The sequence below is a fragment of the Anomaloglossus baeobatrachus genome, chromosome 5 (genome assembly GCF_048569485.1).
Source record: "Anomaloglossus baeobatrachus isolate aAnoBae1 chromosome 5, aAnoBae1.hap1, whole genome shotgun sequence".
In the NCBI taxonomy this organism is placed as follows: domain Eukaryota; kingdom Metazoa; phylum Chordata; class Amphibia; order Anura; family Aromobatidae; genus Anomaloglossus; species Anomaloglossus baeobatrachus.
In genome coordinates, this window is record NC_134357.1 from 228,046,774 (window position 1) to 228,059,478 (window position 12,705).

The 12,705-nt window shown below is 41.8% G+C and overlaps 1 protein-coding gene across 1 annotated transcript in view; it reads left to right on the forward strand.

The window, feature by feature from the left end:
* The first annotated feature begins 473 nt into the window (after positions 1-473).
* LOC142309884 (E3 ubiquitin-protein ligase DTX4-like) overlaps positions 474-12,705 on the forward strand; it is a 161,350-nt gene continuing 149,118 nt past the window's right edge. The window contains exon 1 of the mRNA XM_075347339.1: positions 474-1,061. Coding sequence (XP_075203454.1) covers positions 851-1,061 — 211 coding nt within the window. The 5' untranslated portion in view covers positions 474-850. The remainder of the gene's footprint in view (positions 1,062-12,705) is intronic.

Sequence of the window (12,705 nt, forward strand, 5' to 3'; positions counted from 1 at the left end):
CAGGTCAAACAGCCCACTAGCTCATTAAGGATTTGCATCTCTCTTTTCAATGCTTCTGAAAACTGAATGGAGAGGGGGAGGGAGAATAGATAAAGAAAGGAGAGAGCATGTGGAACAGGAGGCAAAGTGCAAGAGGGAGTGTGAAGAGCTGCATGAAGGAAACAGTGAACCTGCAACAAACATACTAGGACTCCATAAGAAATAAGCAAGAGGCATAGTTCTGGGGACAGATGAGAGTTAGGTGAATGGGCCAAGAACTGAGAGAGTGGGTGGATTGATCATTAATTGCCCACAAAGGAACCCATATGCCTGAAAGATTAGTCCCTAGGGAGAGGAGGAGGAGGGTACTGAGAGAAGTGTTTTGTAAGAAAACTCAACAGCCCCCTCTCCTCTCCTCTCATCCCCCTCCTCCCTCTTTCCTTGGAGATTCCGCCCCACACCCATTGCAAGGATCACACAGCTTTAGGGACTGTTACTAGGAATGGGCCCAGGGCTGTGAGCAGGGTGCATCAGAGAGGGAGGGTGAACAGAAGGTGAGAAAAGTGATGAGACAAGTGTTAGGTGTTTACAGGACCAAAAGAGAAGAAAGTGATCTGGAAATAGTCTGATTATTTTGTAGGGTATGAAGATCCCCCATAAAGACTGGCGACAACTATCTGTCTACGAGACTGAAGAGTGACATTTCTCACTATGGAGGACAGCTGTACTCCACTTGGCCTCTGAGTTGTCAGAATATGATTAATAAGAAGGAACTGTAAATTGATAAAAAAAAGTGTCTTTGACTGGGAACTTCCTAGGCAATTTTGAAAGCACAGAACCAGATTTCTAGAAAAGAAGCACTGCGACAAGAATGATGCTGGACAGGGGAGCAGTGTTGGTGTGGGAGTGGCAGGGAGAAGATTCCCTGTGGAAGCCCTACAGCCCACAGGTGACTCATCACATAGAGCAGGTGATCAGGGAGAACCCCAAGGCCTCCTCTGTGAACCTAGGGGAAGCTGATGGAAGCTTGACCCCTTTCATCCTGGACTTAATGTCAATGAACCAGTTCCGTCTAGATACAGGTGAGCAATATGGTGTCTGCATGTCTTAGTGGGGCAGGTGCTTCTCTGACAGGTGCCTGGTGTAGTCCCCTCCTGTTTGTGGGAATCAGCAGCTCCACAGTCCACATCACCGAATCCATGATACTGGTCCAGAAATATAGAGGTCTTGGATGAGATGAGGTGGAAAACAGAAAGCTGATCCATAATGTCCTTTTTTCTTCTTCCAAATACAGTGAAGTTTGGAGAATTAGTGGCACAAATGTGACCTTGCGCGAAGTCAGCATCAATGGGAAGCTGATAATTACCAATAACTAGCTATTGTATTGTGTTTATGACCAGTTATGTGTGCGATTTCTTTCAATTTTCTGCATTTTACTTTGTTTTAATATGTAAAGTAATTTTTTATAGTCATGCCAACTTCAACAATGTAAAGGTCATCAGAGTCCTGTGGTGCCACCACAAACTACGTTCAATATTAATACTTTGGGACCCTAAAACTGCCCATAGAGCTTTATTTTGTTAGTCCAGTGATGTTTATGTAGTTTTATGAAACAGCATATACAGTATATGAGCTTATATCGAGCACCTTGTTGTATACTAATGAACCAGAATATTAATGCCTACTGGGTACTGAGGAGGATTTAATTTTTACTGCAGTATATGCATTTGTATAGAACAATAAAAACATTACTTATGGAATGAAGCTGTAAACGGTCTTAGGGGCAGTTTAAATGCATTGGGAACCTGACCAATTCCTTTCAATGTCTACTAAATTGTCATAGTTTTAGAGTTGACTTGTTTGGTCATTCTCTGAAATTGTAAGCAACGTCTTTAAATCTATAGGATTGATTGGAAGATAAATAAATTGGCACTATACTGTGGCTGGATAGCTTTGTTCAGGACATCAGTGGGCATTTCAGTTTTCACACTGGTGCCTATTGGCTTTAGATGATCAGCCAGCCCTGCAGATATTATCAGGACCAGATTATCCTCTAATGTTTGGTGCCTCGGCTCACCCCTTATGGCAGATGTTGGGGTAGCACTGTAACTGTTCTTGTCTACCATTCATTGTCTTGGACATGTAGCTAAGTACCCTGGCAAATGCCCAGTGAACTGTTTGCACCCTCCCAGGCATCCAGGGCACATGTTCCAATTTCCCTTTCTAACTTTGTCCTTGTTTTGGGAAGGTGGAAATGGCTCGAGCATGATGAATTGAATTTCGGCATGTCTGATCCTTTGTTTCTACAGGAGATAGGGAGATAAGCAGCTGCCTGAGGTGTCTGATACCAACTATTACCCCTTATCTTTAAAAAATACAGACACATTCATGCAAGTATGTATGCATATGAGAAGAATGGGAGAAATAGCTATTAACATGTATATAAGCACAGTTCCACACATTTGTGGAGCACAGACTGTGGTTCTATGGCAGCACCTGTCCCAACCGCTGGGTCATGTGACGTGTAGTCATAGGTTAAGGAGACCCAACAGATGGGCCGGGGGTTGCAATACAGGTGTTTACTGACGTGTTCATGGTCAGCATACTGTATATACTATGCAAGTGCACACACTACTAGGACCTCTTTGTTCAATATTATTTCAAGCTACAGAAACCTGAACTGGAAGATTGTAAGACCATTCATGTGTATGCGATTGATAAACGTCTCACATCTTGTACATCCAATAATGCTGCTTCTAGAATTGTCTCAGTGACCAAGCAACATGTGAACAGCACCACATGCATGATGGTTGTTAGCTGCAGAGATCGCAGATGACAACGTCATGTAGACATCGATTACTGGTGTTGTGTGTGATCAACAATCCTTCATCTTGAGTAAACAGCGATCTCACCAGAAATGTGAGACCTTTCACAGCTGATTGCTGACTTTTGCCTTGTGAATGCTGAAGGTGAAGAATCATCAGCAGCAGATGGCCCAACTATTAAGAAATCCTGGAAAAAATGCTTTGCTTCCTTATGAATGGGCATTGTCCACTGATGAATTTTGTACTGTTCTCAATTAGATTCGCTGACATGAATCACAAGCAATGAGATTGGGGAAGTGTAGTAGCTAACCTATCTTTGTAGGGATGGAATTTGAAGTCAGTGATCTACTGATGTCTATAGATTCTACAGTATCATTGGAGGGGGAAATGAGACAGACCATGCATTACTATTATACTTCCCTCATAGAGACCAATTATGGCTACTTATGATAACCTACAACCATAAGTTACGGATGGTGTACATAAACTTTTCTCTTTTGAAAGTGCTTATGGTTTGACATTACAACAAATCGCTCAGAAGTCGTGGTCCTCAGAAACTTCCAAAATCAGTCTAGTTAGCCAAGTAACTAACAATTCTTTTTTCCATGCAGTACTGAGCATTTTCTAAAATTAGAGGCTACTTTTTTTCATTTAAAGAATTATACTGTATAAAAACTGCCTAAAAATCTCATTAAAAAATTGTTAAAGTGTGGTTGGGCACATTCACTTATGCATTGATAAGTGAGGGCTGGTTTATATGCTTTTATTATTCTCTCCAAGACAATAATAGAGAAAACAAACATTCAGTTTCAGAACCTGCTCCTTTCAATGCGAGTTGTACCAGAAAAGTGGTTGTTTTTTGTCCTTGAATCCTAATTTAAACATATAGTACCTTTTGGCATCATCATGACTCTACTTAAATTTGGCTTAGAAGTCCAAGCAACATGTTTCGAGGCATTACTTGGCTTCTAAAAGGCACAAGTTGTAAACCTTTGTTTATGGTCCATCGGGGCTCATATCAAGACACTGACAAGTTTAATACCTATACAATTTGTAGAATTCTCAATCCTTGTGATTTGTAGTATTTTAATGATTTTACAACTAGAAAAATCATTTGTGTACCAATTTAAATCTTTTTACTTTCTTGGTTCATTCAGCACTGAACTTGTACACGTATTTTCAAATTAACGTACATAAAAAGAACCAGCATTTTTAGAAGGTGAACACGTCATTTCAAGGTGACCATACATATGAGATAGTTGTTGGCCTAATGTTTAGCTGTGTATGGAAGTATCAGAAAAAGGGAATAAGCTTTTGTCAGACTCATTTTCTCCTGGGAGAACAAAAGATCAGGCTCCATCATTCTTTCTCTTTACATCTGCCTTAACAGAGCAGTCGCAGGTCCCAATTTACATTAGTCTGCCGTTGGATATTGATGGATTCCAGCTGACTTTTTTTAGCTAATTCGTAATTCGTAGGGGTTACTTAAGTTATTCATGATTAGAATTTTGACAGCATCGTTATTTTTCTTGTATTCAATGAAATTAACTTTAAAGTCAACAGTAGGACCATAGATAAAAATCATATTGATATGAAGATGTAAATTGACTTAGTTTACAGATTGTTTTAGGCATGCTCTGTGGTCTTTGCAGAGCTCGACAAGCTCTACAATCTGTGCAGAGGTTATTTTCTACAGGAGGGCAGTAAAATGGTTCACAGACAAAGACAGGAATAATACTCAGGATTCTTAAAATGACTTAATTTATTTCCAGGTTTTCCAATATGGAGGTGCAGTAAGTGAAACAGTTAAAATTTCAGCACTCAGAAACTAGTGAAGAGTGAGAACTACCATGTTGGGTGCTTGGTCCTCGTAACGAGTATTTGCATGCTTGGACGGGCTTGACTCCCATACCGAGTATAATGGGAGTCAATGGAGAAGATCTTCCGGAAAAATCCTCGAGTTCCCCATTGACTCCCTTTATACTCGGTACGCAAGTTGAACCCGTCCAAGCGTCCAAATACGTGTTATGGGTCCCAAACATCAGAGCATGGTAGGTAGGTCAGGCAAGTTTGCTGACCAACCAAGTACAGTGATACTGTGGTTATTAAACCAGGCATTGGTACTTTTTGTAGTGTAAACAGGTGCCAAGGCCTGCTGGAAAATGAAATTTCTATCTCCAAAAAGCTTGTTGGCAGAGGAAAGCATAAAACGTCCTGGTAGACGGCTGTGCTGACTTTGGTCTTGATAAAACACAGTGGACCTACACCAGCAGATGACATAGATCCCCAAGCCATCACTGATTGTGGAAACTTCACACTAGACCTCAAGCAGCAGAGTCCTTCACACTCCGAGACCTTGATTTCCAAATGAAATGCAACATTTACTTTCATCTTAAAACAATACCTTGTACCACTGAGAAACAGTTCAGTTCTTTTTCTCCTTGGCCCGGGTAACACGCTTCTGGTGTCTATTGGTAATGAGTGGCTTGACCCAAGAAATGTGACAGTTGTAGCCCATGTCCTGGATACGACTTTGTGTGGTGGCTCTTGAAACACTGACTCCAGTAGCAGTCCACTCCTTGTGAATCTCTCCCAAATGTTTGAATGGCCTTTTCTTAACAATCCTATCAAGGCTGCAGTTATCCCGGGTGCTTGTGCACCTTTTTCTACCACACTTTTTCCTTCCACTCAACTTTCCATTGATATGATTTGATACAGCTTCTTTAGCAATGACCTTTTGTGGCTTACTCTCCTTGTGGAATGTGTCAATGACTGCCTTCTGCACATCTGTCAAGTCAGCAGTCTTCCCATGATTGTATACCTTACTGAACCAGACTAAGGCCCATTTTAAATTCTTAAGAAGCCTTTGCAGGCATTTTGTGGTAATTATTCTAAGTTTCTGAGACTTTTGAGTTTTCATTGGCTGTAAGCCATAATCATCAACATTAACAGAAATAAACACTTGAAATAGATCACTCTGTGTGTAATGATTCTATATAATATACGCGTTTCCCTTTTTGAATTGAATTATTTAAATAAATTTAAATAAAATTAAATAAATTAACTTTTTGATGATATTCTAATTTCTTGAGATGTACTTGTATGTGAAGATAGGACCCTAAAGTGCAATGTGCAAGTCAGTCTTTAAATGAATAAATAATTGTTTTTAGAGTTTTTTCGATTGTTTTTCTGTGACCTTTGGATCCCCATATTTCTAACTTCAGAGGTTTGTAATCATTTTCTGACATCTCCTGTCATTTTCAGATGTCATACTATAACTATGTTGTGGTCTCTGCTATATGGTTCTGTATAGACACTATATGTAATCTTATTTCTATGATTATATATAATAGTAAAAGGCATATTTATGTCCAGAACTGCAATATAAAATGACTGGAATAACATGGCAGGGCCTGTTTAGTAATCAGTGATTTTGTGTTGATCTGATTAGAATTGGTTTGGGTGGCACAATAAAGTTGTATGGTGTGAAGGACCCTTAAGGGTGCTTTACACGTTGCGACATCGCTAACGATATATCGTCGGGGTCACGGTGTTTGTGACGCACATCTTAGTCGTTAGTTTGTGACAGCTAGGAGCGACAATCAACGATCGCAAAAACAACAAAAATCGTTGATCGTTGACACATCGCTCAAAATCATAATGTCGTTGGTGTTTCATTCCGCAGGTTGTTCGTCGTTCCTGCGGCACCACACATCGCTGTGTGTGACACCGCAGGAACGACGAACATCATCCTACCTGCGTCCATCGGAAAGGAGGAAGGAAGGAGATGGGCGGCATGTTCCAGCCGCTCATCTCCTCCCCTCCTCTTCTATTGGGCGGCCGTTTTGTGACGCCGCTGTGACGTCGCTGTGACGCTGAACGCACCTCCCCCTTGAAGGAGGGATTGTTCGGCAGCAATAGCGACGTCGCTGAACAGGTATGTGCGTGTGACGCTGCCGTAGTGATATTGTTCGCTACAGCAGCGATCACCACATTTCGCACAAACAACGGGGGCGGGTGCTATCGTTCGCGACATCGCTAGTAATCGCTAGCGATGTCGCAGCGTGTAAAGCACCCTTTATTCTTGTTTATTAGCTTATGACAACACAGTATTTGTCATGTACTGCTATATCGCCATACTCATATGGCCTTTTATAGACTATAAAACTAATGTGCCACTTCCTTTCCCTCAACCAGAATGGTAAGATTAATTCTGAAAGAGACAAAAGGCGCAGATGGTGTCTTATCTTAATAAAATGCACGGAAACACTCACCTAGGGTAGTTGTGAGGGTCACAACTACCATGTAAGCAGAATTGATCACCACATTGGCTGCCGCAGACCCTGGGGATGAATCGGTATACGTGGCATAGAGGAAAGGGTTAACCCACCCTGCTGTGTGGATAGAGGAAATCACAAAGGAGAAGTAATCTTCGCTATTTTATTATTCAACGTGTTTCAGAATCTATACAACTTTTTCAGTTATCAAAATCACTAATGTACATCAAGAGCCAATACAAAGATAACCCTTATATACAGGATGCTAAAATTTGAAAAAAGGCGCACATGTGATGCCCCTGGACTATCAGGTCATCACAGTGTACTGCACAAACTGCTCTTCCAAGCAGTATCCGATTCCCTCATGGTTCTGGGTCCCCATCTTACAGTGTTGCCTCCAACAGCAAATCAAATCCTAGATACACACTGCACCACACCCACCAGGCACACCAGTGGACGGCTTGAGTGGAATAGAGTCACCCACCTGGCGGGTCAGGGAGGGGAAGGTGAGTAGTGTAGAGGAGTGAAGGAGAGAAGAAGTGAAGTGGCCCTCGAGCTGAGAGGAGCTCAGAGGAGGTTGGGAGTGGGCTCCCAGGAGAAGCTGACTAGGTTGCAGACGGTGGTCTGGACCTAGAGGAGTCTGACCCCCGGTCGCAGAGGATTGCGGCTAGGTGCCTGGACCTGTCAAGGAGGATGGTCAGCAGCCTGGTAGACACGGCGGGGTACACGGGCCCTAGGTTGGTGAGAAGCTTCAGGCAACCCAGCAATTAACCTGAGGAGAACGGAGCCTTTATGTCTTCCAACAAGCCTACAACCTACAATAGCCCTCAGCCCAGTAGACCACTGCGCAACCAGCTCTGTCCTCACCTATTGTACCATCACCCATTCCCTGTAGACTGTGAGCCCTCGCGGGCAGGGTCCTCTCTCCTCCTATACCAGTCTGTCTTGTACTGTTAATGATTGTTGTACGTATACCCTCTTTCACTTGTAAAGCGCCATGGAATAAATGGCGCTATAATAATAAATAATAATAATAATAATAATAATGATCTGTTCCCATCCGCTCCAGAATCGAGGCACTAGTGCAACGAGGGGGATAGGGCCTTCCATACAAGCAGCCCAAGAAAATCACAAGCGTGAGCCCTGAGAGCAGACTCCCACACTTAGCCACAGTGGGGAGCGGGACCCGGCAAGTTTCAGACTACTGGGCCACTACGTTGAAGTTAAACTTTGTGCCAGGAGGCAGGTCACGGATCACTAGGCAACACTGTAGGGGACGAGACCCAGATGAGCTCCCCTCTGAGAGACAACGGCAGTCAGAGACTTGGTTTACCCGGTTGTCAGCGTCTGCTTAATGACTGAGTGAGTACCTGAGTGATCCCTGCATCCCACGGCATCCCAACTGAGTCCCGGGGCCTTCCCCTACCCGTGGAGAGCAACGACACCTTGCTGCCCCACTCCATCACCCCGGGTACTCCCATTGGCAGCGGCGGTACCCCTTCCTTACCGTACACCACGGGTGCATCACGAACAATCACTCATTCCCTGTAAATAACTCCCCTCTTTTACATTTATAGTTGCCCCAAGCCCCCGGGTACGGAGACCCTCGAGCCACAAGTAATCACACGGATCTGAGCGGTTCGATCCGCTGCAGGGGCAGCACACACAGGTAACAAACAGTCACCTGATACATCTCAATGAACAATTCAACCAGAATGGTGACCAGTCTACAAACCATGTCCTATGAAGAACGGTTACAGGATTTTTGAATGTTTAGCTTTCAAAAAAGAAGATTGAGAGGAGACTTAGTAGCTGTCTACAAATATCTCAAGGGCTGTTACACTATAGAGGGCTGAGTGCTATTCTCATTTACACAAAGAAAGACTAGAAGCAATGGGATGAAACTGAATGAGAGGAGACACAGATTAGATATTTGAAGAAAACTTTTAGACAGTGAGGAAATCAACGACTGGAACAGGCTCACTCACCCAAAAGGTAGTGAGTTGCCCTTCAATGGAAGTCTTCAGAAAGATACTGGAGAGACATCTGTGTGGGATGATGTAGTGAATCCTGCTGTGAGTAGAGGGTTGGACCAGATGACCCTGGAAGTCCCTTCAAACTCTTAACATTATATGATTTATCTGTTTAACACTAGAAGTCCCAGAGAGGGGTCATTTAACATTTCTACTATTGGAACCCTATGGAGCTTGAAATTTCTGGGACTTCTAGTGTTAAAGGGGTTGTCTACTATTTAGACAACTTTTCAATTGCTGTATTTCCCTGTATAAAATAAAAACCGCTCGTACTCACCTTTGGTGCCCGACACCGCTTGAAAGACATCAGCCCTAGCCCTATTGTGAGATTATTATGTAACATGAGCTTTGCAGCTATTCAGTGACTGCTAGTGGGCCTCTGCACTTTCACTTCATTCGGACCTAAATGACATTGGAGGAAGTCAGACACCAGCAGCTTTTTTCCACTTTTTCTGTGTTCTGTTTTATCGAAAAGAAGTGAGAGTGAACTGGCCCTTTCGCTACAGGGTTCACGCAACATAAAAGAAATCACGTGAGCCTCAGGAGACCTGTCGCCCATATTGCTGAAGTAGCATCAGCACCCAAGATAAGTATAGGCTATTCTTATTTTACATTTGGGAATATAGTAATTGAGAAGCGGTAGTACATAACCTTTTTGAAACGTTAGGGAGTTTAATCTCCTTCTCTGTAATTGAAATTTCCATTTCACCTCAGATAGGAACACTTTGACACATTATGACACCTAGTCTGGTTTTAGAACCAAAAGTCTCATTGCCATGGAGAGATGCTCTGCAGGTCTTTTGAGTGAAATGTCAGATACTTATAGGATATACAGTATGCGTATAGTGCTGTTCATTGTTAATGGTGGGATAGTTTAAGGAAAATGAGAGGATGAGCAGTCAGAGATCTCACCAGGGTGTCCTTGTGTTTCTGACATTATCTGTCTCTCTCAATGTATGGGGTCAGGTTGGGGGTCTTGGACACAACAGATGTGCCTTTGTTAAGATCTAGTCCTCAAGCTCCCAGAGCTACAAGCCAGCTGTATTTTATTGATCACGCTACAAAACAGACATAAATATAACCCTAAACTACCTCCTTCTGTCTCTATATAACGCATTAAAAGTTCATATTTCTTAAAGTAACATGATACATTAGGTTACATTAGACTTTCTCTGTTCTTAAAAATAACAAACACAGCATTTTACTAATTTTTGCATGGAAGGTTTGCCTATTTAATGTTTAAGCCAAAGGCATAAATAACCCTTAGGGGCTGGGCTGTTGCTTTTGTATAAAAACTGAATGATAAAAATAAAAATCAACCTACCAATTGCCCATGGACCTGCACTAGCCATGCGCAGTCTACTTTTACTCCCTTTGTGTATGTTTACAATAATATCCCAATAAACACTATAAACTCATTAAAAGGTTTTTTTTATTGATGGCAAGTTAAAAAACATGAACACAAACAATGATAGTTAAAATGAATCAAGAAGGCTAGGGGAGAGGCAATACACCATAAATGCTGGAGCATATATCATAACAAATCATTACATATACAACATATGCAGATATTCTTACTGGGTCCTCGCAATAACAAAGGTAAATACCAGTATTGTATATTAAATCTTATAGAGGCAAAAGAGTAACAGTACAGCTTCTAGTATCCTTATAATGGTAAATTACCAACCATAGCCATACATAAGTGTTCAACCCGTATTGCTGAATACCAGACCTGCTGCCATGTTAATGGTGCAATACCGTTCCCCCGCCAGCCACTCCTATTTTTACTCCCTTGTCTGATGATTATGACTGTAATGATGAAATATCTATGACGTTAATTTTATTCATATAGCGCCAACATACTGTATTCTACGGTACTTTACATTTGTTGACAGATCACATCAATTTAAGTTGGTTTTACCATCTATATATGTGTAGGGTTATCTTCCATTTGCACAATGTCTGATGCATTGTCATAACTAGAGTGCTATGGGCCCTGGTGCAAATTTTGGACAGGGGCCACCCACCAGCATGTTGGTCAGATACCCCTGTAGTAATGTCCTCTGTCCTGTAATAATAGTCCCCATTCTGTAATAATATCCACCATTCTGGCCGCTTTATTTAATAATCTCCCCCATTCTAGTCCCTTCTTGTAGTAATGTCTACCGTCCTGTAATAATGTCCCCCATCCAGGCCCCATCCTTTAACCCCTTCACCCTGGGCAATTTTCCTATTTTTGTTTTTGCTCCTCTTCTTCAGGGAGTTGTAACTTTTCTATTTTTTTGTCAGTCTTGCCATATGAGGGCTTGTTTTTTGTGGGATGAGTTGTACTTTTAAATGAAGCCATCAGTTTTACCATATAGTGGATTGGAAAACGGGAAAGAAATTTCAAGTGTGGAAAAATGGCAAAAAAAGTGCAACTGCACTATTGTTTTGGGGGTATTTTATTCACTGTTTCATTACATGGTAAAACTGTCGGTGTGATGCCTCAGGTCTGTATGAGTTTGTAGATACCAAACATATATGTTTACTTTTATCAAATGGGTTAAAAAAATTCAGAAGTATATCCCAAAAATGGGGTGCACTTTTTGCACCATATTCCGTGACCCACAGCGTTCTCTTTTTTCGGGATATGGGTCTCAATGATGGCTTATTTTTTGTGTTTCAAGTTGATGTTTTTAACGGTACGATTTTTGCGCAGATGATATATTTTGATTGCCTGTTATTGCATTTTGCGTAAAATTTGCGACAACCAAAAAAAGTAATTTTGGCGTTTGGAATTTTGTTGCCGTTACATCATTTACAGATCAGATTATTTGATTTTATATTTTGATATATCTGGCATTTCTGAACGCGGCGATAACAAATATGTGTATACTTTTTATTTTTTTTACCCTTTAATTTTCAATGGGGCAAATGGGGGGTGAGTTGAGCTTTTAAGTTTTTTAATTTTTTTAAATTTTTTAAGCTTTTTTTAACCTTTTTTTTGACTAGTGACTATAAGGATCAGCAGTTTGATTGCACATTAATTTCTGTTGATCAGAGCAGCACAGCTCTGATCAGCAGAAATTCTGTGTTTTTGTTATAGCCGCTGCTCTGACGGCTGTAACAGGAGTTACGTCATGATAGTGACAGGAGTCATCACATGACTCCTTATTACCATAGCAATCATCAGCTCCCCGTGATTGAATCATGGGGCCTCCGATGGCGGCGGTGAAAGGCAATTTCCCCGCTGCGGCTCGCGGATCCTTCTCCGCCTGCGAGGCACACATGTCTGCTGTTCAAATCAGCAGACATGTGAGGATCGCTGCTGGCTCACCGCAGCAGCCGGCGGTGATAACCACTTCATGATTTAGGATGCACCATTACATCCTAGGTTGTAAAGGGATTAATAATGTCCCACGTTCTGGCCCTATCCTTTACTAATGTCACCTATCTAGGCCCTCATTCTTAACTAATGTCTCCCATCCTGTCCTTTTCCTATAATAATGACCCTCTTTCTTGTGCTTTCCTTAAAAACAAAAAAACAATTCTTCAATTCTTATCTGTCCTGCTCTCGTGACAAGCAATGACCTCTTCCTCCTCCATGTC